Source organism: Galleria mellonella, unplaced genomic scaffold (assembly GCF_026898425.1).
Source record: "Galleria mellonella isolate WM207_F2 unplaced genomic scaffold, CSIRO_AGI_GalMel_v1 utg643, whole genome shotgun sequence".
Lineage (NCBI taxonomy): Eukaryota > Metazoa > Arthropoda > Insecta > Lepidoptera > Pyralidae > Galleria > Galleria mellonella.
In genome coordinates this window covers 1,579,366-1,600,842 of record NW_026442135.1, presented here as the reverse complement: position 1 = coordinate 1,600,842, position 21,477 = coordinate 1,579,366, and the positions used below count along the sequence as shown (strand labels likewise).

Genomic DNA, 21,477 nt, shown 5'->3' with positions numbered 1-21,477 from the left:
GATACCCATGATGTCCCTCTTGCGTTGCCATTCCTGATGTTATGTCGGATACCCTGTATTGCCATGTGCTGTATTTTTTTTTATGGGTGAAAATGGAATGGTAACCCCGCCTGCGCCAACAGGATACGCTGGCGGAGCACCAGTAAAGGGTGATCTATGAGAATGAAAACAGGCCAGTTAGCCCATCATGATAAATTCATCAGGAATTAACCATGATAGTTTCTAGGAGGAACCACGAGGAGGTCGACCTGGTTGGTTGCTAGCAATGGGAATTTTAGTCTCCATTACTAACAATCCCTTCCCTCCCAGAAGTTCTGTAGTTAGTCTCCCTCTTCTAGACCACTAAGTCTTTCATTAACATATCGTATTCCAAAGCTGTATGCGGCCAAGATTTAATTCAATGGGTACAAACCAATTTATCGTACAATAAATACGCTTCATATATTAAAAAATAACTTTAATAAAACAATTATACTCTTATTCAATATAACCCATTTTTTACAAATTAAAATTAATTTGCTAATTACCATCTCAACCAAAAATTATAGAACATTACGCTGAATATAACAGTAATTGATAACAGAATTAAAATTATATGTATTATACTATACATAATGTTTCAGACGAGAAAAACGGTTCCGTGTCATCAACTAGATACGTGAAGAATCTTCATTTATTAATAAGAAGCGATAAAACTGTAACCATAGAGACATAGGGGAAGCTGGTTGGGTCTTGCCCACTTCTGGGCGCGGGCACAAGCTCAACTTAGAAGTGAATCTTTTTAGAAGTCTTTTATAAAGAACCAGATCTCTGGAAAATAATTTCAAAGATGCTAAAGATAATGCCTACTTTGACAGCCAATTTGAATTTTTCCAAAAAAATTAAAAAATCTATGGCAAAAGTTAGTCCATAGACATGAATAACTTTATTAATAGATATAATACTATGCTTCCCTCAAACATTTGCATTCCTAATTATGAATTGATGAAATTGAATATAACGCCTACATTGCAACTAGAAATAGATAACTGTTTGGCAGGTGACAGTTTTACGAAATTATAATTGCCTTTTACCATCAAGTGGATAAAATAAATCACCACTAGCAACGCAGCCTGTTACACTCTTACAATTAAATTATTTAGTCTGATAATTATTTGTAACTTACTTTGGGTACTCACATATTAATGACACAGTAGTTTTTTCTCGTTTACTATAATACCTATCTACTTAAAATTATTATTAAAAATATACTTAAATTTTAAATGTCTTTGATAAGAAAAGTTAAAATAAACGGCTGACCGACAGTTCAGCCAAATAACACTATCAGAGTTTCAAATTGTCATTGACCAAATTAAGCCAAAAGCCGAATCCAAACGGATGGATGCCAAAAAATAATGATAAATGTTCAACATTCAATCTATCTTAACAATTGGTAAGGCCCTAGCTTTATGTAAGATCTACTTTATATTAAGCTGTACAAGTCAACAAGAATTAGAACAGATTTCAGATTTTAGAACAGACGACATTGACGTCACAGTAATTTTAAATTCATCATTGTATGAACTTTCAACTTGCTATTCAACTGCCTATCATTTTGAATTACCGCGTTTCGACCACATATCGACTACGAGTACATTCAGCTAAACGTAGTTGACTACTTGCGCATTCAGCGAAATGTAGTTGAAAACGTGATAAACGCAGTCGGCTTCGTGCGCATTCAGTGATATACAGTCAGCTACGCGTACATTTAACAAAACATAGTTGACTACGCGCGTACTTAGCGAAACGTAGTTGAAAACGTAAGTATTCAGCTAAACGTAGTCGACTACGCGTGCATTCAGCAAAACGTGCCTACTTGACTTCGCGCGCATTCAGCTTAACGTAGTCGCCTATAAATTTACACGCTGAAATTATATCGTAACCGCTCCAGTGCTTTAAAATGCCTGATATTTGGATCTTTGGCTTCGACTTTAGACGAATATTATAAAAACCGAACAATTATTTTTACTAAAATATTTTTGGCTTCAATTAAACAACACAATAGCGAAATGCCAATATATAAACATTGTTTACTTTTTCATTTGATTCATAAGGGCTTGCAAGTCCTCCCTCAACAGTACGACCATAGTTTGCTTCTGTTTACAGTCTTCACGAATCAAGTCGGTGGCTCTCTGTTTCAGTTGATTTATGAATATGTTGTCCATTTCTTGCGACCTATAAAGTACAGTATTTTATTTATTATTATAAATGGACGGACGGGCATCAATAATCCATTAGATTTTTATACATAAGGCAGAGTTTTTTGCCCACTAATAATTTTGTAGCCAGACTCTCTCAAGCTGAGAAAGAATATAATAGTTTTCTCACTGTAATATTTTCTTGCAATTGTTTGTATTTATAATAAGTTTAGTATTGTAAACTTTTGGAGAATGGAATTGGAAATTAATATCTATCTATTTATAACTTGGAGTTTCCCTTTTCTCAAACTTCTATATCGCGGTTGGTTCCCTAGGCATTTCTTATGACTTCTTATAATAAATTCCGTATGAAGATCAACCCAAACCAATGGAGTAGCAGCGACGAGCACTACTTATTGATTGCAATATTGATGCTTTGTATACCGTTTAATTTATTATACCAATTTCAGTCGTATGCTATGTAGCTAAAGTCAAGTTTCAAATAATAACGATTAAATATCTTCACGGCTTCTCTGTCGATCTGCACTATTAAAATTTCTAACAGTATTACTACTACTACTTGTGTGAGGGTGGCGCCCTCTGATGTCTGACAGTATTAAATCATACCTTTTCTCTAAGTCAGCAATCTTGGCATCCATGATTCTAACCACCTCAGCCACTATATCGGACGAAACTTGCTTGTAAAGCTCGCGTCTTTCCGCTTTCTGCTCGCACAGTTGTTTTTGGGCATCGACGAACATATGTACGAACCTAGATTAATTAAAAATATATTATTTAAAATTGTTATAAGTACTTACAATTATAATTCTTGAAACGAAACAACTGTACAGTCATGCAGTATTTCGGTTTAAACCATAGGATATAGTAATTAAAAGATATAGAGACATAACGTCATAATCCTCAGGAATAGCAACGGAATCCATGGTCCTGTTACCACTTTCCAGTACGATAGTCACCTTTTCTATCATTCCTAGTTACATAAAAAATACGAAAGTTTGATTAAACTACGAGTATTACTTACTTTTACTAGAACTTACTTTTTGCTTGTGTTCTGATGTATCTCTTGCAACGTTGTGTCGAGCTTTTCCATTACATTCTGAATGCTATCTCTACACGATAGAGTTATACTTCCAGCTGAAAACGATAAATATATACTAACAAGTGTCAAATGTGTTATGGTGATGTTTAAAATTTCACAATTTGATTATGTAGATTAGAGACTTAAACAGCGGTTCACATTATGCTTATGGAATGAGAGCAGAGCAAATACGAAAAACAAAATCGTAACCAAAATTCCGCGTAAGCCACGTAAACTGAGAGGAAAGGGATTGTTAGTAACAGGGTTTAACAGCTATATTGCTGGTTAGGTCACCCACCACACGGTTATCCATAGAAAGCATCATGGTTATTTCTTGTAAAATTCATCATGGTGGCCTATTAACATGTTTTCATCCTCGTCTACCATCTCTCACTGGTGCCCCATCAGCATATCGTCATAGTCGTAGAATACTGACGGATCTTTGTATTTAATCTTTGTCAGATCCGTCAGTATTCTACGACTATGACGATATATTGATTGTGCAGACGGGATTACCACTTCATTAAAAAAACACAAAGGGATAGTGGAAGGACGATGCTATTAGTACAAGCGAATATTAATATTTTACGTCAGTTTGTATGCTATTCTCTACTATCATAAGAAGCGCATTTAATCTTATATCGACTTTTGTTTTGAGTCTCCTTGTGCATACTGATAACAGACTTAAAACTAGCCAACCAACCAATAATATGGACTTCGCAAAATAGAACCATATTTGATAAAATATATAGGTGAAATCGTTAGCGGTAAATAAAACAAAGAATCACCTGTACTATCCATATAATGTTATAAAAAGAAATGGAACATAAATTAGTGTGGGAGGCATAAAATTTTGTCGTTTTTCTTTGGTGAAAATATTCAATTTCGCTGGTAGATTAATTCTTTTAAAATATACTATCGATTTTGATTTTACCTTCACCTCATGCTTTATCAGTTGTATTAAAAATAAACATTACCTGTACTAAGAGCATTTTTTCTAAGCCAATCATCGACGCTCGAAACAGTCGTGCTTTGGGACAACTCAGCTGTATCCATTCTTCTTTTTTTGGAAATATCGCTGACTGAACTGCCCGGCTTTCTTTTTAAGCCACTTCTAGTTTCCACTCTTGTTGGTGAACTAATTTTAGAGTCTACACTCGTAATAATTGAATGAGGTTTATTAACACGACGTGTGACCTTGCTCAATGTGTGCCTTCTAGATTCTATTGATGAATCTGATCTAGATTTATCACAAACTTGAATCTCAGGTGAGGACAGCACATTGTGTACATCGACAGATACAATTTTTGTTTTTTCATTTAATTTTGGGATCGATTTATCATTTTTTAATGCCCATTCGTCAAACAGTTTTATGGGTGATATAACAGATCTGCGATTAGTTTGCGTAGTAGCTTTATTACTTTCCATAGGGGAAAGTGACTCATTTAAATTAATTTTTGTTGGTTTTTCTTTAAAATTATCAGTATTTCTAATATTTATCATTTGTTTTGGATTTATATCCATATTAATTTCGATTTGTTTGTCTGTACCACTAGAAAAGCTAGTGTTGTTGGAAGGCATAAATTGAGACACTATTGGTTTTATTGGTGGCATTTTTTTAACGGGAGACGGGACTTTATATGTTGAAATGGAAGTTTCCGAAGAATTTCTTCTTGACGGCAACCATTTACTAATATCATCATATTGTAATCGTTTCAATGAAACCACTGGAGATTTAATAGTTTCTGACTTATCGTCATTATCAATTAGGTCTAAATTTTGTGCACCTTTTGACTTAGAGGATCGTCTAGAACCAATGTTAAGGGGTTTAAATATTTCATTACGTAGTTTAAGATAATAATCTTTCATGGACTGGTCTAAGTCTTCTAGTTCTAAATTTCTAGAGTCTACTTTTTGTGCTAATTCTCCTGAATCAGGAGGAGCTTCATCAGAGTCCCCGTGTCCTGTAATGGGATAGTTTCCTACTGTAGCTATGGACTTCTCTGATTTTGCGTCTGTATTACTCATTATTTCTATATATTGAATGTATTCTGATGTTTTGCTTTTTCTAGATTTGGGTTTTAATTTTTGTGTATTACTGTCTTTATCAATTTCGCCTCCGATTAACTGGATACTTGAATTAATGGTTTTCTTATCTTTAACTTTAGAATTTGTAATTTCTTTGTGGATTTCTACTTGAACAATTTGATTCGACTGTTCAGCTATTTCCGTATTTTCCTTTGATTTGTTTTTATTTTCACTATTTGTATTAATTGGCTCTATTATCACTTTCATTTTCTTCGTATTAGAAATCATATCGGTATAGTCAATCTCATTTAAATCATCGGTGATATTTAAATGTTGAGAGCTGTAATTTACATTTTCTGCATCTAACAAATTTTGTGTTGTATTTGTTTCATAAGGGCATTCTGGACCTTCTTGATATATTTTCTTGAATTTCGCAATCATTTGTGTACTTACCGAATCATCAGCGTCGCCCTTATCATATGTTACTGTTTCAACTACCAAACCAGGCAGTGGACTGGTAGTTCTATCATCACTAGTAATTACTTCCATGTTAGGTTTTATTGCAGATTTTTTCTTTTTTAAGGACATATCAAGTTTTGTGGTTTTCTTTGCCTTTCTTTGTGGTAAAATTTTATTGGATTTATTTTCATTTTCGGTTATAACTTCCATTTCAGGTGCAACTTCCAATAGTAATTCTGGTTCTTTATTAACTATAACAGGTTTTTCGACCACAAATGACGTGTTGAGAACTTCAGCGGGAGCTTCTCTCATTCTTTCATCAACCAAATTGTAAGCTTTTCTAGACTTTGTTTTTTTGCGCCTAACAACTTTTTTTCCTTGTTTCTTAGGTTTCACAATTACATCCGAAGATGTATTTTTATTACTATTTACTACGTTCTTTAATCGTCCATAGCGAGATACAGTAGAGTCACTTCCGATTGTAGTTGAACTAACACGTTTTTTGATATCAATTTTTTTCTTCATAAAATTCTCATCTTCGCTATCACTCGTAAAATTATATATTGCCAAATCTTTATCAATAGTTTTCTTATCTGCTAATATTACATCTTGGTTATTTACATCTTTTTTTAGTTTATCAAAAAGTTCATTCATTTTTTGTGTTTTAGGAGAAGGCGTCCTTATTTTCTTAGATCTAGTTTTCCGCAAACATGTTTGTCGAACGTTCTTATTTCGCTCCTTCTCTATTTCCTTATAACAAGTAGATAAAAAGTCGTAACCTTTAGTTTTAATGTTTATATTTTTTGAATCTTTAGATTCAGAAGCGTGGATTAATGGCGGTTCTATTTCACTTATCTGTTTTCTTAATTCTATCTCTCCTTCTTTAGGAGAATATAGCTTGCGTTTTCTATGTATCAATGGCAAATCAAACTCGCTAGTTCTAACTGGAGACAATACTGTTCCAATATCAGTATTTGCATTATTTGTTACTTTCTTCGCTACTTCTGCTTCTGTAGTAAGATTTATTTCAGGAATAGGAGACATTTTTTTAATAGATTTTATATCTAGTCTATCCTTCTGTTTCTTTGCACGTGTTTTGGTTAATTTATCCTTTTTAGTGTTAAATGTAAGTTTAATACTTGTCTTCGTCTTAGATCCTTTTTTCTTTGGTGTCGCTCTGGTTTTTTTCTCAATATTACTTAGATCACCTAACGGAATATTTTCTTCGGAGTCAGATTTAAGATTCTTTGTTCTAATTACATCAGCGCCCGAAATATCTCGATTCAAAAGTTCCTCACACTTATCCAAATCACTACAGACTTTATCCACAATGTTATTTAAACACTCAATTATTTCCATATCATAAACTGTACCAGCATTCATATAATCATCATGAAAAGTAAGAAATGTCTCCAATTGTTCATTGCTACCTTCTGAACTAGTTTCATTGATTTTTCTAGCCAGAGTGGGACTTACCACAATATTTCCACCTCTATCTTCTATATGTTGCGCAAAGAACTTTTCAACTATTTCTTCATCAAATACTGGCATTTTATTTTTATTTACAACATCTTCAACATGCTCTTTTCTGTTATGATCATCATTCATTGTCTTCTTTCTTCTTATGTTTACGTAATTCAATGGAGTCTCTTGTATTTCATTTGAATCATCAGTGTGCGATTGTATAACCACTTTTGTATCATTATTTGTTTGAAGTACTGATACATTTTTTGCTAATTCAGAATTTTTTTCCATTGCTTCGGCATTAGTTTGTTTTTGTACATCTTGTGTTTTTCTATTGTCGTTGCTATATAAACCACTGTCTTGAACTACGGTCTCTATAGTTTGCAAAGCTTCTTGAACAAGTAAATCTACTATATTATCATTTTTGTAATCTTTACTTTTTGACAAGCGTTCTACCGTGTCATTGATGATACCCTCATCAGACCCTACTGTAGCTACTAATAGGCAACTATTGGAATGCTCTTCATCTGTCACAGGAGATAAACATTTTCTAGAATTATATTTCTCGCCGTCACTTTGAGAGTTTTTTTCAAAATTTCGAAAATTGTTTTGACCACAATGACGTCGTTTGTACGTGATATTGCTGAAGATACTTTCTCTATCGTCAACTTCAGTTAATTCACTAACACTGGACAGTTCAGGAAAAGCGCATACTTTTGCTGTCTCCTTTTCATATCTATAGGTAGGCAAATTAGATAGTTTTTCTCGTAGCTGTAACAATTTTGATAAAATAATATTATAAAGTTACCTACTGATAAACTAATCTAAAATAATTTTATAGAGATCAGTACTTAATTGCTATTGTATAATGATCAATGCATACATCTCTAACATTTTATTGAGAAAATTGTAGGTATATATAACAAAATATTGACAATTAGAATATCCTGGAATTCCCCGCATAATAATTTTCGGTCTCTTTTGTTTAATTTCTTTATAATACTGATTATTTTTTTAATACATTTAGTACAGTATAGGGAAACGCCAGGTTATTCTAATTATCTATATTTTGTGTGCCTAATCTACTTATGTATTTATGAAAATAGCGTACTATCACACAAACGTGACGAATGTCCATTTGCGCCTTTCATTATATTGTTCCGCGCATTGTAGCATTGTACGTTTGAAACTGAAATATTATATTGAGTAAGAAAAAAATAATTAGACTTTTTTCACACAAATATACTAATCGTGTAATCCTCAAATTGGGACTAACTATGAACATTTGGATTTACTACCCAAAACACACACGACCCAAGTCAGACAAAAGTTCGTTTTTTAAATTAACGAACAGATCCTCAAAACAAAACAACGCAAAACAGTCCCCATAATTGCGCTAGGACAGTCTTAATACGAAAAAACGTGAAAAATATTAAGCTTTTTTTTTTTTGAAAAAAATTAAAACAGGCCAGTTAGCCCGTCATGATGAATTCATCATAAAGATATAATAATCATGATAGTTTCCCCTAGAGCACTCCTAACTTTTTGAGAACCGATGACGCAAAACTGGACGTCGCAAGATATATCAACGCCCAGAATTCCTAGACTTGACTTTTTATCAAGGGAAGTGCCCTGAAAGTGAGGAGATACGACAAACGGCGTCTTTTTTGCGGTAAACGCGCAGACTTGTGTCTTTTTGGGGTTAAATTGGACAAGATTTTGTTCACCCCAGATCGAAACTTGAGGGTATTGACCTGGTTAGTCTCGCAGGCATATATCAAAGGCCTTCGCAATATCCAGACTACTCTCGATTGCCACTGCCCATCGGTGTGTTAAGTAAGCTAAAAGATCAAAACAAAACAACGCAAAACAGTCCCCATAATTGCGCTAGGACAGTCTTAATTGAAAAATATTAAGCTTTTTTTTTGAAAAAAATTAAAAACAGGCCAGTTAGCCCATCATGATGAATTCATCATAAAGAATTAATCATGATAGTTTCAATCCCTTTCCCCCAATATTTTTAGCATTAATGATGCATGATGCATTAAGCATGCTTAGGCACGTCTACCCCATTCATGTTTCTGCCACTAATCAGCCGTGCTCGCATGGCTGTGTTTTGCTTTGAACAGTGCTAAGATATATTCTATATTACTTTATATTATTCTCAATTTCGGGTATAATATATAATAATATGTTATATATGTGTAAGTATATTTGTTATTTATATATATTTATTCGTTTATATATGTAATTTTAGTATGTATGTATATCAATAATTACTAGTACCGCATTCGAGTATTCTGACACTTCTCTATGGTTGACTGGGAGAGAATGCTTTTAGCATTAAGTCCGCCATGTACACATATGTACTAATGAATAAATAAACAAATATAGCGATAAAATTACAGAATATACAGGTATAACATCTTAATCCTCAGGAAACGGCGACGTGTGAGGGATACAGGGGTACCTTGAAAATTACAGTACACAGTGTGAAGACGGTTGCCTTCAAGAAGAAAGTATAGTATCAAAAAAAAAAAAAAATATATATATATATATATATATATATATATATATATATATATATATATATATATATATATATATATATATATATATATAACACACATATTCATATATATATATGAATATTTGTGTTTTTATCCAACATAGAATGGCAAACAATCTGACGGCCCACCTAATGGAAAATGGTAATAGTCGCCTATAGAATGGACATGAACAGTACCATGGACATAACAGATATACTATTTCGCCTATGACAATTCCCCATGCGTTGCCATACCTGAGAAACAAGATGCTATACCTCTGTACCCTGTAAATTCATTACCATATCCCAACCTTCAAACCGAATCACAGTCATGCAAACTCAACTGCTCTTTTGCTGTATATATTCAGTTTCTCATAAAATATTATGTACCTTATTACCTTATTTTAAAAATAATATTACATTACCTGTAAAAGCGACGTTGTAGATACAGTTGACGGTGACTTCAGTGACACCGGCGCCCTGGGTCTAACAATGACGCCTACAAAATTAAATATTTTAAATTAACATTCATTACGTATAATCATAGTCAGGAACGTAACAATAACCTAAATAAACTTAAATAGTCACGTATAGGGGAGAAGATACTTTTTTTAAATAGATGATAATGGAATGGTAACCCCTCCGTAACGCTAACGGTATACGCTGGCGGAACACCAGTGAGGGATGCTAGGTAACAATGAAAAGACAGGTCAGTTAGCCCATCGTGATGAATATACCTGGAATTCAACACGATTGTTTCGAGGAGAGACTACGTGGAGGTCGATCTGACAGGGTATATTGCTAGCAATGGGAAGACTAGTCCGCAATACTAACAATCTCCCACTCCCCCGACTGTACAGGTTTTTTAATAGATGGTAATGGAATGATAATCCCAGCTGAGCTAATGGTATACACTAACGGAGCACCAGTGAAGGGTGATAGATGAGAATGAAAACAGGCCATTTAGCCCATCATGATGATTTCGTCAGGAATTAACCATGATAGTTTTCATTGGGTCCCGCGAGGAGGTCGACTTGGTTGGGTGTATTGCTAGCAATAGGATTCTCAGTCTCCATTACTAACAATCCCTTTCTCCCGACTGTAGGCCGCCGAGGTTAGGTGCACACATTGTCATAATTACCCAATTATATATTATAATATTATACATAATTACATAGTAATTAATATAAACAATACCTGATTGTTTACGCCTTGTGACCCGCACAGGATGTGATAGTCTCGTAACTTCCTCCTGCGTTAATAGAATAGATCCCCTTTATTAATACACATCGTGTCGATTGGTACATTTTTTTCATTAACAATTTCACATATTACTTATGCGTTTGTATATAACCTTATTGCTTATTAAAATAAATTTCCAATTTATTTCACTATTTAGAAATATCTATAAAAATTATAACATTAACGCAAATTAGTCTGTTATTAATTATTTAAAAAAAAATTTATCCGACATTTTATTTTTAAATATATACGATAAATATTATGTTTTAACATAAAATGACATTAGTGACATTTGTTGTTTTTGAACTACCCACAAAGACTTTTTTTTTAATTTTTTTTTATATTATTTGAACGGGTAGGACATTAACTACTGAAGGTTATTGGTTCTCTGTTAACAATATGATAGCATATCTAGGAACTTACCAAACCGCTGGCGATTTCTGCAGATGTGTCAAGTTGAGGTTGTGGTGAAGCTGGCTGCATTGCAGTTAGGTCCAACGACACCTACAAATTACGTATAATAAGATAAGATAGATAGTCTACGAATATCTTTTAAAGAAGCTGTGAAAGCAGTTTATCATCTTGTTTATTTGTGTTATCGCATATAATCCATAAGTATGTATGTATATTTATATTTGTATATATGTTTTTATGATATATATTTGTATAATATTTTTTTATACAACTTAGAATGGCAAACAAGCTGACGGCCCACCTAATGGAAAGTGGTAACCGTCGACTATAGACATGAGCGGTACCATGGACATACTGTTTCGCCCATGATACCCCCCATGCGTTGCCATTCCTGAGGACTCAGGTGTTATTCCTCTGTACCCAGTAAATTCACGCCATATCACACCCTTCAAACCGAAACACAGCCATGCAAACACAACTGCTTCACGGTTGAAACACGAACGGTACAGAGATAACCAAAAAATCGACTTTTGTACAAAGTCTCCCTCTGTCTTAACAAATATATATATATATATATATATATATATATATATATATATATATATATATATATATATATATATATATATATATATATATATATATATAATGATAATTAGAGTTACTTATAATTTAAAGTGTTTACCCGATATTTTTCAGCGAACACGCGTTGTAGAGCTGTATTCAACCTGTTTAGATCGCTGTTGGAGCTGACCACAATCTTCACGTCCCGGCCCTCTATGTCCACCGAGGATGGGTGTACAGATGGACAGGTTAACATTCTTATTGATATCGTCACGTCCGTTGTGTCCCTGGGAAAATAGAACCATCAATCAATACAGTACAGTGGTCCTCAAAGTTTTAAAATCGTAAAGCACTTAATATTTTTTCTTAACCGATTTGAAAAAAGAAGAGGTTTGGAATACAATTATATTTTTTACTAGCTGTATTGCGCGGTTCCACGCGTGAAATATGGTTATATCCTAACTTAGTGTATGGATACACACACTACACAGATATACAGCGGTAAAAATACGCGATATATATATATATATATATATATATATATATATATATATATATATTTTTTTTTTTTTTTTTTTTTTTTTTTAATTTGATGTGTGAAAATGGTATGGTAACCCCGCCTGCGCTAACAGAATACGCTGGCGGAGCACCAGTGAAGGGTGATCGATGAGAATGAAAACAGGCCAGTTAGCCCATCATGATGAATTCATCAGGAATTAACCATGATAGGGGGAACCGCGACGAGGTCGACCTGGTTGGATATATTGCTAGCAATGGGGTTCTCAGTCTCCAATACGCGATATAGCTAGTTAATAATATAGTTATTATTGTTTTTTTTTTTTTAATGCGGGGCACCAGTGAAGGGTGATAGGTGAAGATGAAAGCAGTTGGGCCATAGTGACAAATTAAACAAGAATTAACCACTATGGCTTCCAGGGGAAACTACGTAAAGGTCGACTTGATAAGCTTTATTACTAGCAATGATGCTGTTAAATCTCATTACTAACAAACCCTTTCCCCCCAGTAATTATTGGTTACGCTATCCTTACCTGTAAAGGATAACTGATTCTACTTTATCCTTGGAAATTAGCAATGTTTCACAGGCGGGCTGCTCGGGTCGCCCAAGAACCTCCATCATCCGTACGTCCATGAGAATTGATATGCTTTTGCTGGCTGTATTCAAGTCCAGCCACGAATCGCGCTTGTTATTCCTCTGTATAGACGAGAAAGTAAATAACTAAGTAAACATACACTATCTCTACATATCATAAAACAAAGTCTCTCGCCACGTCTGTCTGTCCGTATGTCCGCCGTAATCTCAAAAACGACTGAACGGATTTTCATGCGGTTTTCATTTATCAATAGACTAGGAAGATACAAGTGTATAATTCGTTAAAGTTTTGTGTAAATTGGTTGTGAAGTCTGAGAGTTAACTTTTTTAGCTGTAGCACATAAAAAAAGGTTAAAAAACAATACCATAGATAAACGACTGAGGAATAACAACCTGAGTCCTCAGGAATGGCAACACATGGGGTGTAATGGGCAAAACAGTATACTCTGTTATGTCCATGGTACTGCTCAGGTCTATTGACGACGGTTACCACTTTCCATCATGTGGGCCGACAGCTTGTCTGCTATTCTAAGTTGCATAAAAAAACTTATTTCAAGAGTAACCCCATTTACTTATATACTAGCATACACTTAAAACATAGTACGCTCCTTTTCCTCCCAGTCGAGTCCTCCCTATCATCAAATCACCCACAGTGAGTTTACGACAGATAACTGAGTCGTTCAGAAAATCTCTAGTGAAAATCTTATGCCATTAAGTACTTACGGAAACTATCATCAAATCACCCACAGTGAGTTTACGACAGATAACTGACGTAACCAGGTCCCTGCTCGCGTTGTGACAGTTCAGAAAATCTCTAGCGTCCTAGAATTAAAATTGATTAATTTACTTTATAATGTGTTACAGTATTATACACCTTAAGAAGGTCTACAAAAAAGTTCCGATGGTATATATCTATGTCTTAAGGATAACCCACAATAACCATTTCTTATCCTTTACTTTTTACAAGAAATAATGGTTTATTTATGAAACAATTTTAAGCAATACATCATTAATCCTTATCAATTAAGTACCTTAAATACATTGTGTATTTAATATAGATCAAAATGACCTCTTACAGCATATAATTTAAATGATTAATTTCGAAGATATTACTGATTTCAAATGCAGGAACATAGCGGTTGCGACGGTACCGGCCGGGGGGCCGGCAATAGTATTAGCTTTGCACTCGTGCGAAGCCGGGGCGAGTCGCTAGTTTAGTTTAGTTATATTATATCAATTTATGTTTAAAGTTAATTTTTTTTGTAATGTTTGTTCACCACCACTGCCCTCAAAAGCCTTTTGTTTCTACCTAATCATTAAATGGCAGAGTACGCCGTATGACCTTAAGCTCTCCATTTATACAAAATTGATTGTGCAATAAGGAACAAATAAATAAATAAATATAATATTAATTATATACCTGAAAAAAGTTCTGCCATGGTCTCTTCAAAAACAAATCCACAGTGCTCCTCTGATATGTATGCTCTGGGAACCATTTGGCGGCTGCCGATTGCTTGACAGACATGTTCTGTCGAGGTAGCAGCCAGCGGAGTAGTGTCTCCAGCATGCTGTACTGGGTAGGATGATGGCCACAGGTGGCCAAGAGGGCAGAAAGCTTGATGCTAATAAACATTTCATATATGTTTTCTATATTTTATTTAATTTTAACAACATAAGTAATGTATCTATTATTAATATGTTTAATAGTGAAGAACTAAGAAAAGTGAAAAAGGACAGAATAAAAGAGAAGATAGGTCGAAAACAATAGACTAGAAGAACTTTAGATAAAGAACTACGAAAGAAGTAGGAGGAGGTTTCCGAGATTTAAGCACATAGAAAATTAATTACTTATAATCATAAAAAAATCATACAAAACATTATTGCCATAAATAATATTGCAATAGTAATGCGTAATTTCTGAATAAACACATAATTTGAATAAAGTAGGTGGATAGGCATAAATGATATATTTATTTTTTAACTAGGCGTTTCCCGCGGCGTTGCCCGTTTCTATGTATTTCCCATATGTCATTCCCATTGGAACTTTTCATGAATCCGGATTTATATTGTATTATATACTTAAATGATAATTACGTACTTAATACCTTCATAAAGTTTCAGCCAATTCAACAGATCGGTCATTTTATAGTATTTTATAAGTGATTCTTTACATTGACATAACTTTATTATTTATGAACCGCTTGAAATTAAACAAATACTAAATATTAAGTGGAGCTAACTGCAACACATTAGTAAACATCGCATTCAAATTGGTTAAGCCATTTCTGAGATTAGCGCACACAAACATACAGATGAACAAACAAAAATTCTTAAAATCATTATTCTATTGCATTAAGCTCCCTTATAATAGTTTTTCTTATATATCTTCCATGTACAGACTGCGATCAGTTACATTTTTATTACATGTATTGATGCACACATTATTTTCTTACAAATAGCAATCAAGGTGATGCCGTAGTGCAAATCGTATGTCTCGGCTTGACTCTGCACAACACAGGTTTAAAGAGGCTAGAATTTCCTGCCTCTGCAGTATATCTGGGTGATCACTAGTTGCCAAATCTAGAAGTGATTCAGCTAAACCTTCCACAATAATGTCTGGAAGAGCTTGATCTTTTTGACGTAATATCTGGACATGGAAAAATCAATTTGATAAAATTCATATTTAAAAATATTAGTCAAGAGATACGGTTTTAGGATGTCTTTAGGAGTGATGAAAAGATTATAATGTGAAAAGATAGGTATTTTTATATCAATTGAAATAATATTACCTTAATAAATTTCAGAAGACAATTTAAAAATATCCACCAGTATTTACTACTTTTAATTAATTGTTGTCGTAGAACTTCTAACCAATATTGAAGTAATGAAATGAGGTCTTTGCCAAGAAGACCCCATGTTTTCGACGGCGGTAATTTTAACATGTTTTCTATAATAATAAAAGCAGCCCCATTACAGTTTCGGAAGTTGAAGTACTGAAAAATATTTTAAAATACAGATCCTATAAAAAAAGCTTCATAAAATTTTTATTTGATACACCTCGAAAGAAGCTTACTTCAATTTCCAAACTTCGTATTTTTTTCAAATCTAATATTGTCGACATATTGAGTAATAATTTCATATTTCTTAAATCTGAACAAGCATCTTCGGTTGCATAAATATAATCGTTCAAATTTTTAATATCTCTTAATAAATTATACACATCCATAATGAAAAATTAATTAGATAATTAATTATATAAATTCGAAAAAAAGATGCAATTCAATTTTAGTTTTCCCGCGAATAGAAACAAATTAGAAGAGTAAAACTATTGCCTCTTTAAAAACAAATGTTAAACTCTATGATCGCAATACGCTATCTTCGTTCAGGCTTCTCCTAAAAAAATTTGAATCAATTCTTAGTCACCATTTCTCTGAACATTCCTTAACTTGTTATTTTAAATTGATAAATTTGTAAAATTACTGTTTTATGGACTATCAAAAACTAAATTTATAATAATGTTGACTTAAATCCTTTAGAAATTTAGTTTATATCAATCCTTAAAATAAAGATTTCGCTCTGATATCAATTTGAAATTATAATTTTAGAAATAAGTCCATAAAAATGACGCTTCAGAATGAATCCTTATGTGAGCCTTTTTCATAGAATAAGAATGCTATTGGTATTTATTCTGAATCTAAAGACTAATTAGTACTTCATCTATGGAATTAATGTAACATAGAATAAGAAGGTAATGGTATTATAACTGGAAGTATCTATCTACGGGACTGAATGAAACGAATGAATTGCAACGAATTGATTGACGATTGATTTGCCCTTTGTTGTAAATGGACCGGACGTACAAATACAAAATAGAATTTTGTCAAACAGCTTCATGACGCGATAAGAAAATGTCGAATCAAATAACGGAGCGCGTAGCTTCGAATTGTGCTCGATGGCTCCACACGTATGTAAATTATTTCGAGTCAATTCAGTGAACAGTCAGTCGGTGTTACGTTAGCGTTATTCTAGTACGCTCTTCGCGGACTCCAGCGGAAACCAGTCGATATTATGTGGTCCGAACGAAGAAATTGCATATTAATTTTACAATTATGATGCCTATTGTGTATACGGTGTATGGATTTGCCATATTTTTTATGATCGCATGGGTTTGTCTGTGGTTAATTCACATAATGGCTTTTTCATATTCAAAGTGGAAGTTGCATAGAACAGTGGACCGGTCGCCACCTGAACAGCCGTACCCGGGCATCTCAATCATAAAACCACTTACTGGTATCGACCCGAACTTATTATCGAATCTCGAGACATTTTTCACCCTAGATTACCCAATGTACGAGATACTATTCTGTGTGGAGTGTGAAGATGATCCGGCTGTAATGTTAGTGCAGCAGACCCTACAGCCGAAGTATCCCCATGTAGATGTGAAACTGTTCAAAGGCGGGAAGCGGGTAGGAGTAAACCCTAAAATAAATAATATGCAACCCGCATACTTATCAGCAAAATACCCCCTCGTGCTTGTGAGCGATGCCGGGATCCGGATGCGCGAAGATACTTTACTAGACATGGTGCAGCACATGCGAGACGACGTAGCTATAGTGCATCAGATGCCGTTCGCGTGTGACGCCGAAGGCTTCGCTGCGGTATATGAAAAAGTGTACTTTGGCACAGCACAGGCACGGATGTACCTATGCGCGGACTTCCTAGGAATCAATTGTCACGTTGGAATGTCGTCGTTGGTGCGAAAGGAAGCGCTGGACGATGTGGGTGGCCTTGCGGCTTTCGCGGACTATTTAGCGGAGGACTATTTCATGGCACAGGCGATAGTATCTCGCGGGTGGCGTATGCGGGTGGCGTCGCTGCCGGCGCTGCAGAACGCGGGCTCGCGGTCGGTGGGCGCGTTGCAGGCGCGCCTTACGCGCTGGGCACGGCTGCGGATCGCGATGGTGCCGACCACCACGATGCTGGAGGTGCTCAGCGAATGTTTACCGCTCGGCGCCGGCGCCGCGTGGGCCGCTGGACAGTTATTTAGTGCGGAACCATTAGCATTCTTCTTAGTGCATGTGTTAGTGTGGTTCCTGTCAGACTGGTTAATGCTGCGGTCGGTACAGAACGGCTCGCCTCCGTTCACCAAAGTGCAGTTCCTGCTCGGCTGGGTGTGGAGCGAGTGCTGTGCGCCATTTGTGCTGGCCACTGCACTGTTTAGCCCGGAAATCTCGTGGAGGACTCGCTGCTACCGTTTGGACTGGGGTGGCCGAGCGCACGAACTCAAGCCACCTCATACACAAAAGCTTTAATTTGGTGAATGTTTACACATTTTAATGTAAAAATGTTAATGCTTGCTGTGTGTGAATGGGAGTGACTGTAAAGATAAATTTTTATTTTAATTCCTATTTTATAATATGTCAACTCATTGCTTTTATTTTAGAAAAAAAATATGTACAATTTTATATTGATTACGTCCAATGTTTTGATTTTGCAATAATTGCCATTATGGTACTATAATGTATCATCATATTAAAGTACAAGTACTAAATAAACAAAGTACTAAGTAATATATAAATAAATTAACATTGTGTTATTATAAACACAAATTAAGACTGTTAATTCGAGTTCAAATCATTAAAATTCATTTACTTACCTGTTTGCAATAAAGTCATCAGTGTAATCTTAAAATTTAAATTAAACAATTTATTATATTCAGCTTCATTCTTACTGTAGAGTATTTATATGAATGATATTATCTCGGTAATGAGTACTATTAATAAGAAATCAAAGGATATTGAAGATTGGAAATACTCTACAGAAGCCAAATTATGCCAATTTTTAGCTCTATTTCTTTTTCTCATGTGAAATATCTAGATCTGAATATTTCATTAAGCACACTTATTTAAAGAAGTTAAGAAATTAATGTCATAATATTTTGTTACCAAATCTTTGAGAAATTTTCATCCATAACATGTAGATGGATGTCAAGTCATTTGGGAATTAAGATTATTAATCCAATAAACTTTATTATCTATACAGATAAAAATTATCAATACTTTGTGTGTTGATTGTGAAATCAATGCTTTATATGGTTGTACTGCAAGCTTCTTTGATTTATTAGAGGATTGTTTAAACAAATCAAAGGACAAATACTGTTAACACTAATATAAAAGTATGCTGTCGAGTCAGAAGTTTGTACTTTAACCAAGTCCTGTTAGTATAATTTCAAAAAATTACTAGAATGCATATATATGTTATTGTAAAAGCCCATTATATTGATATACATTGGTATATCTCAAGTGTTATCAGTAATTCTTAAGATTTACTTATGTGAGTTGGTAAATGTGAGGATTTTATAAAAACAAGATACATATTTTAATTGACAATATCTTATTCAAAGACCATTGTGTTTTAACAAAAACTTCACAGGACCACAGCAATGCTTATATACAACTGTCATATCTTATTTATTACATAATTCCCATATTACAATGTAATTCCTTAATTTGAAAATTTGAGATTTATCGTAATTTGGGCTTTTACAGTTCTAGTTGTGAACATTTGATGTTCATGCTCATGATTAGAAGAGTAGTTTAGGTTTTTTTTTTATGGGTGAAAATGGTATGGTAACACCGCCTGCGCTAACGGTATATGCTGGCGGAGCACCAGTGAAGGGTGATAGATGAGAATGAAAACAGGCCATTTAGCCCATCATGATGAATTCATCAGGAATTAACCATGATAGTTTCCAGGGGGAATCGAAGGAGGTCGACCTGGTTGGGTATATTGCTAGCAATGGGATTCTCAGTCTCCATTACTAACAATCCCTTTCCCCCCAGCAGGTTAGGTTAGGTTTGGTTTGGTGTAAGATATAAAAATGATCCTGTTCTTATAAAATCCTCATATTAACCAACCCGCATTGGCAAATCCTAAAATATACTGATAAATCTTAAGATTTACCCATGTGCAGGCTTTTACAGTAACATATATAGGACAAAAGTTATTTAATATAATAATATAACACTATAATATAAACAACAAAAGATTATTCTAAATATTTAAAATAGTTTGTATACATCCAATGTATATCTTATATATATATAACATTTATATCTTGTACACATATATATATATATATATATATATATATATATATATATATATATATATATATATATATATATATATATATATATATATAAAATGTTATTGAACTGATGAATGATGACTATGACAGCATGCTTGCTTTGAGTAAATTATTCCATAAGTTTTGCCTTTAAGCAGCTTACAATATGAGCAATAATCGGAAAGAGTCATTTTATAAACATAATAGGTGCGAATTCCATTGCTTCACTCATCTGGCTACAATGTTTCCCATACTCATGGGTATTTACAACAAACGTGCCATTCTAGACAAGTGACAAATCAATGTATTTGTAGACTAGTGACCCACCCGGGCTTCATACTGATATAGGATAACGACCTCTAATTTTTTTTTTTAATATAACATTTTTGTTACTTGCTGATAATGTAGCTTTCTATAGAAGAAATAATTTTTGAAGTCTGCTAAGTACTAAGGTAATAATTACTACTACCATTACAAACAAAAAATTAAAGTTTTCCTTAAATATATTTTTAACTTAGATATGTTTTCATTACCGCGCACATGAGAACTAACGTAACCAGTCTCGTTCTATCTCATGCACACGACAGCGATTACGTGTCTACCGATAGATTTGGTTGCCACTTGTCTATAGGGGCTGTCTTTGTAAAAGCTTAGTTTATATATTGTAGAAGCTACGAACAAAATTTATAAGATTCTAGTCAACGCAGATTTGACTAAATGTAAACAAATTAATCGAATAATTTGTCTAGATATACTATCAGCATTAGAATGTTTTAATTTTATTCAGCTGATTTATAGACATTTCTCTTTGCTATTTCTAAACTAGAGACAAGTCAGTGCTGACCCATATTGGGCGCTTTTATAATTTATCATGACACGGTACGATATCATACGATTTTACCGTCAATATATAATTGAAGAGCAAAATGTATGCAAGGTTGTCTGGAAGAGATTGCTTAGCAATAAGGCCGCCATTTGTATCGTTTCTAATTAAAATTTACTGTATTTATTATTTTTATAAATGGTGCAATAAAGTGTAAATAAATAAATATACGCAATTATATGAATATTTAAATTTTCATAATAATATTAAGGACGTTATAAAAAAATAATTATAGCGTCTCGATACAATTACATAAATTTTGCTCTTCTATTATATCGTGACGGTAAAATTGTACTATATCGTACCGTGCTACGGTAAATTATGAAAACGCACACTACCGTCGTGTAAATTAATTTTAA

General features: G+C 33.9%; 2 protein-coding genes across 3 annotated transcripts in view; one reads left to right on the top strand and one right to left on the bottom strand.

Annotated features, from left to right (window-relative positions):
• Positions 1–440: 440 nt before the first annotated feature.
• On the bottom strand, positions 441–15,762 carry LOC113511222 (uncharacterized; the record flags this gene model as incomplete). Its single annotated transcript, XM_052900298.1, has 12 exons — positions 441–2,214; positions 2,805–2,948; positions 3,236–3,332; positions 4,254–7,998; positions 10,201–10,274; positions 10,973–11,027; positions 11,441–11,521; positions 12,117–12,282; positions 13,045–13,208; positions 13,830–13,928; positions 14,527–14,728; positions 15,560–15,762. Coding segments are annotated over 12 exons (5,175 nt in total), but the record flags the coding sequence as incomplete, so codon positions are not given.
• A 1,166-nt stretch (positions 15,763–16,928) lies between these two features.
• The window catches only part of LOC113511292 (ceramide glucosyltransferase), a 69,448-nt gene continuing 64,899 nt past the window's right edge, over positions 16,929–21,477 (top strand). Inside the window, exon 1 of one of the 2 annotated variants that reach the window (XR_008253510.1) lies at positions 16,929–19,322. Coding sequence is in view for 1 of the 2 variants with exons in the window: in XM_026894910.3 (XP_026750711.2) it covers positions 17,216–18,418 (1,203 nt within the window). In the remaining variant the exon portion in view is untranslated. The remainder of the gene's footprint in view (positions 19,323–21,477) is intronic. The other variant, XM_026894910.3, reaches the window with a different exon arrangement.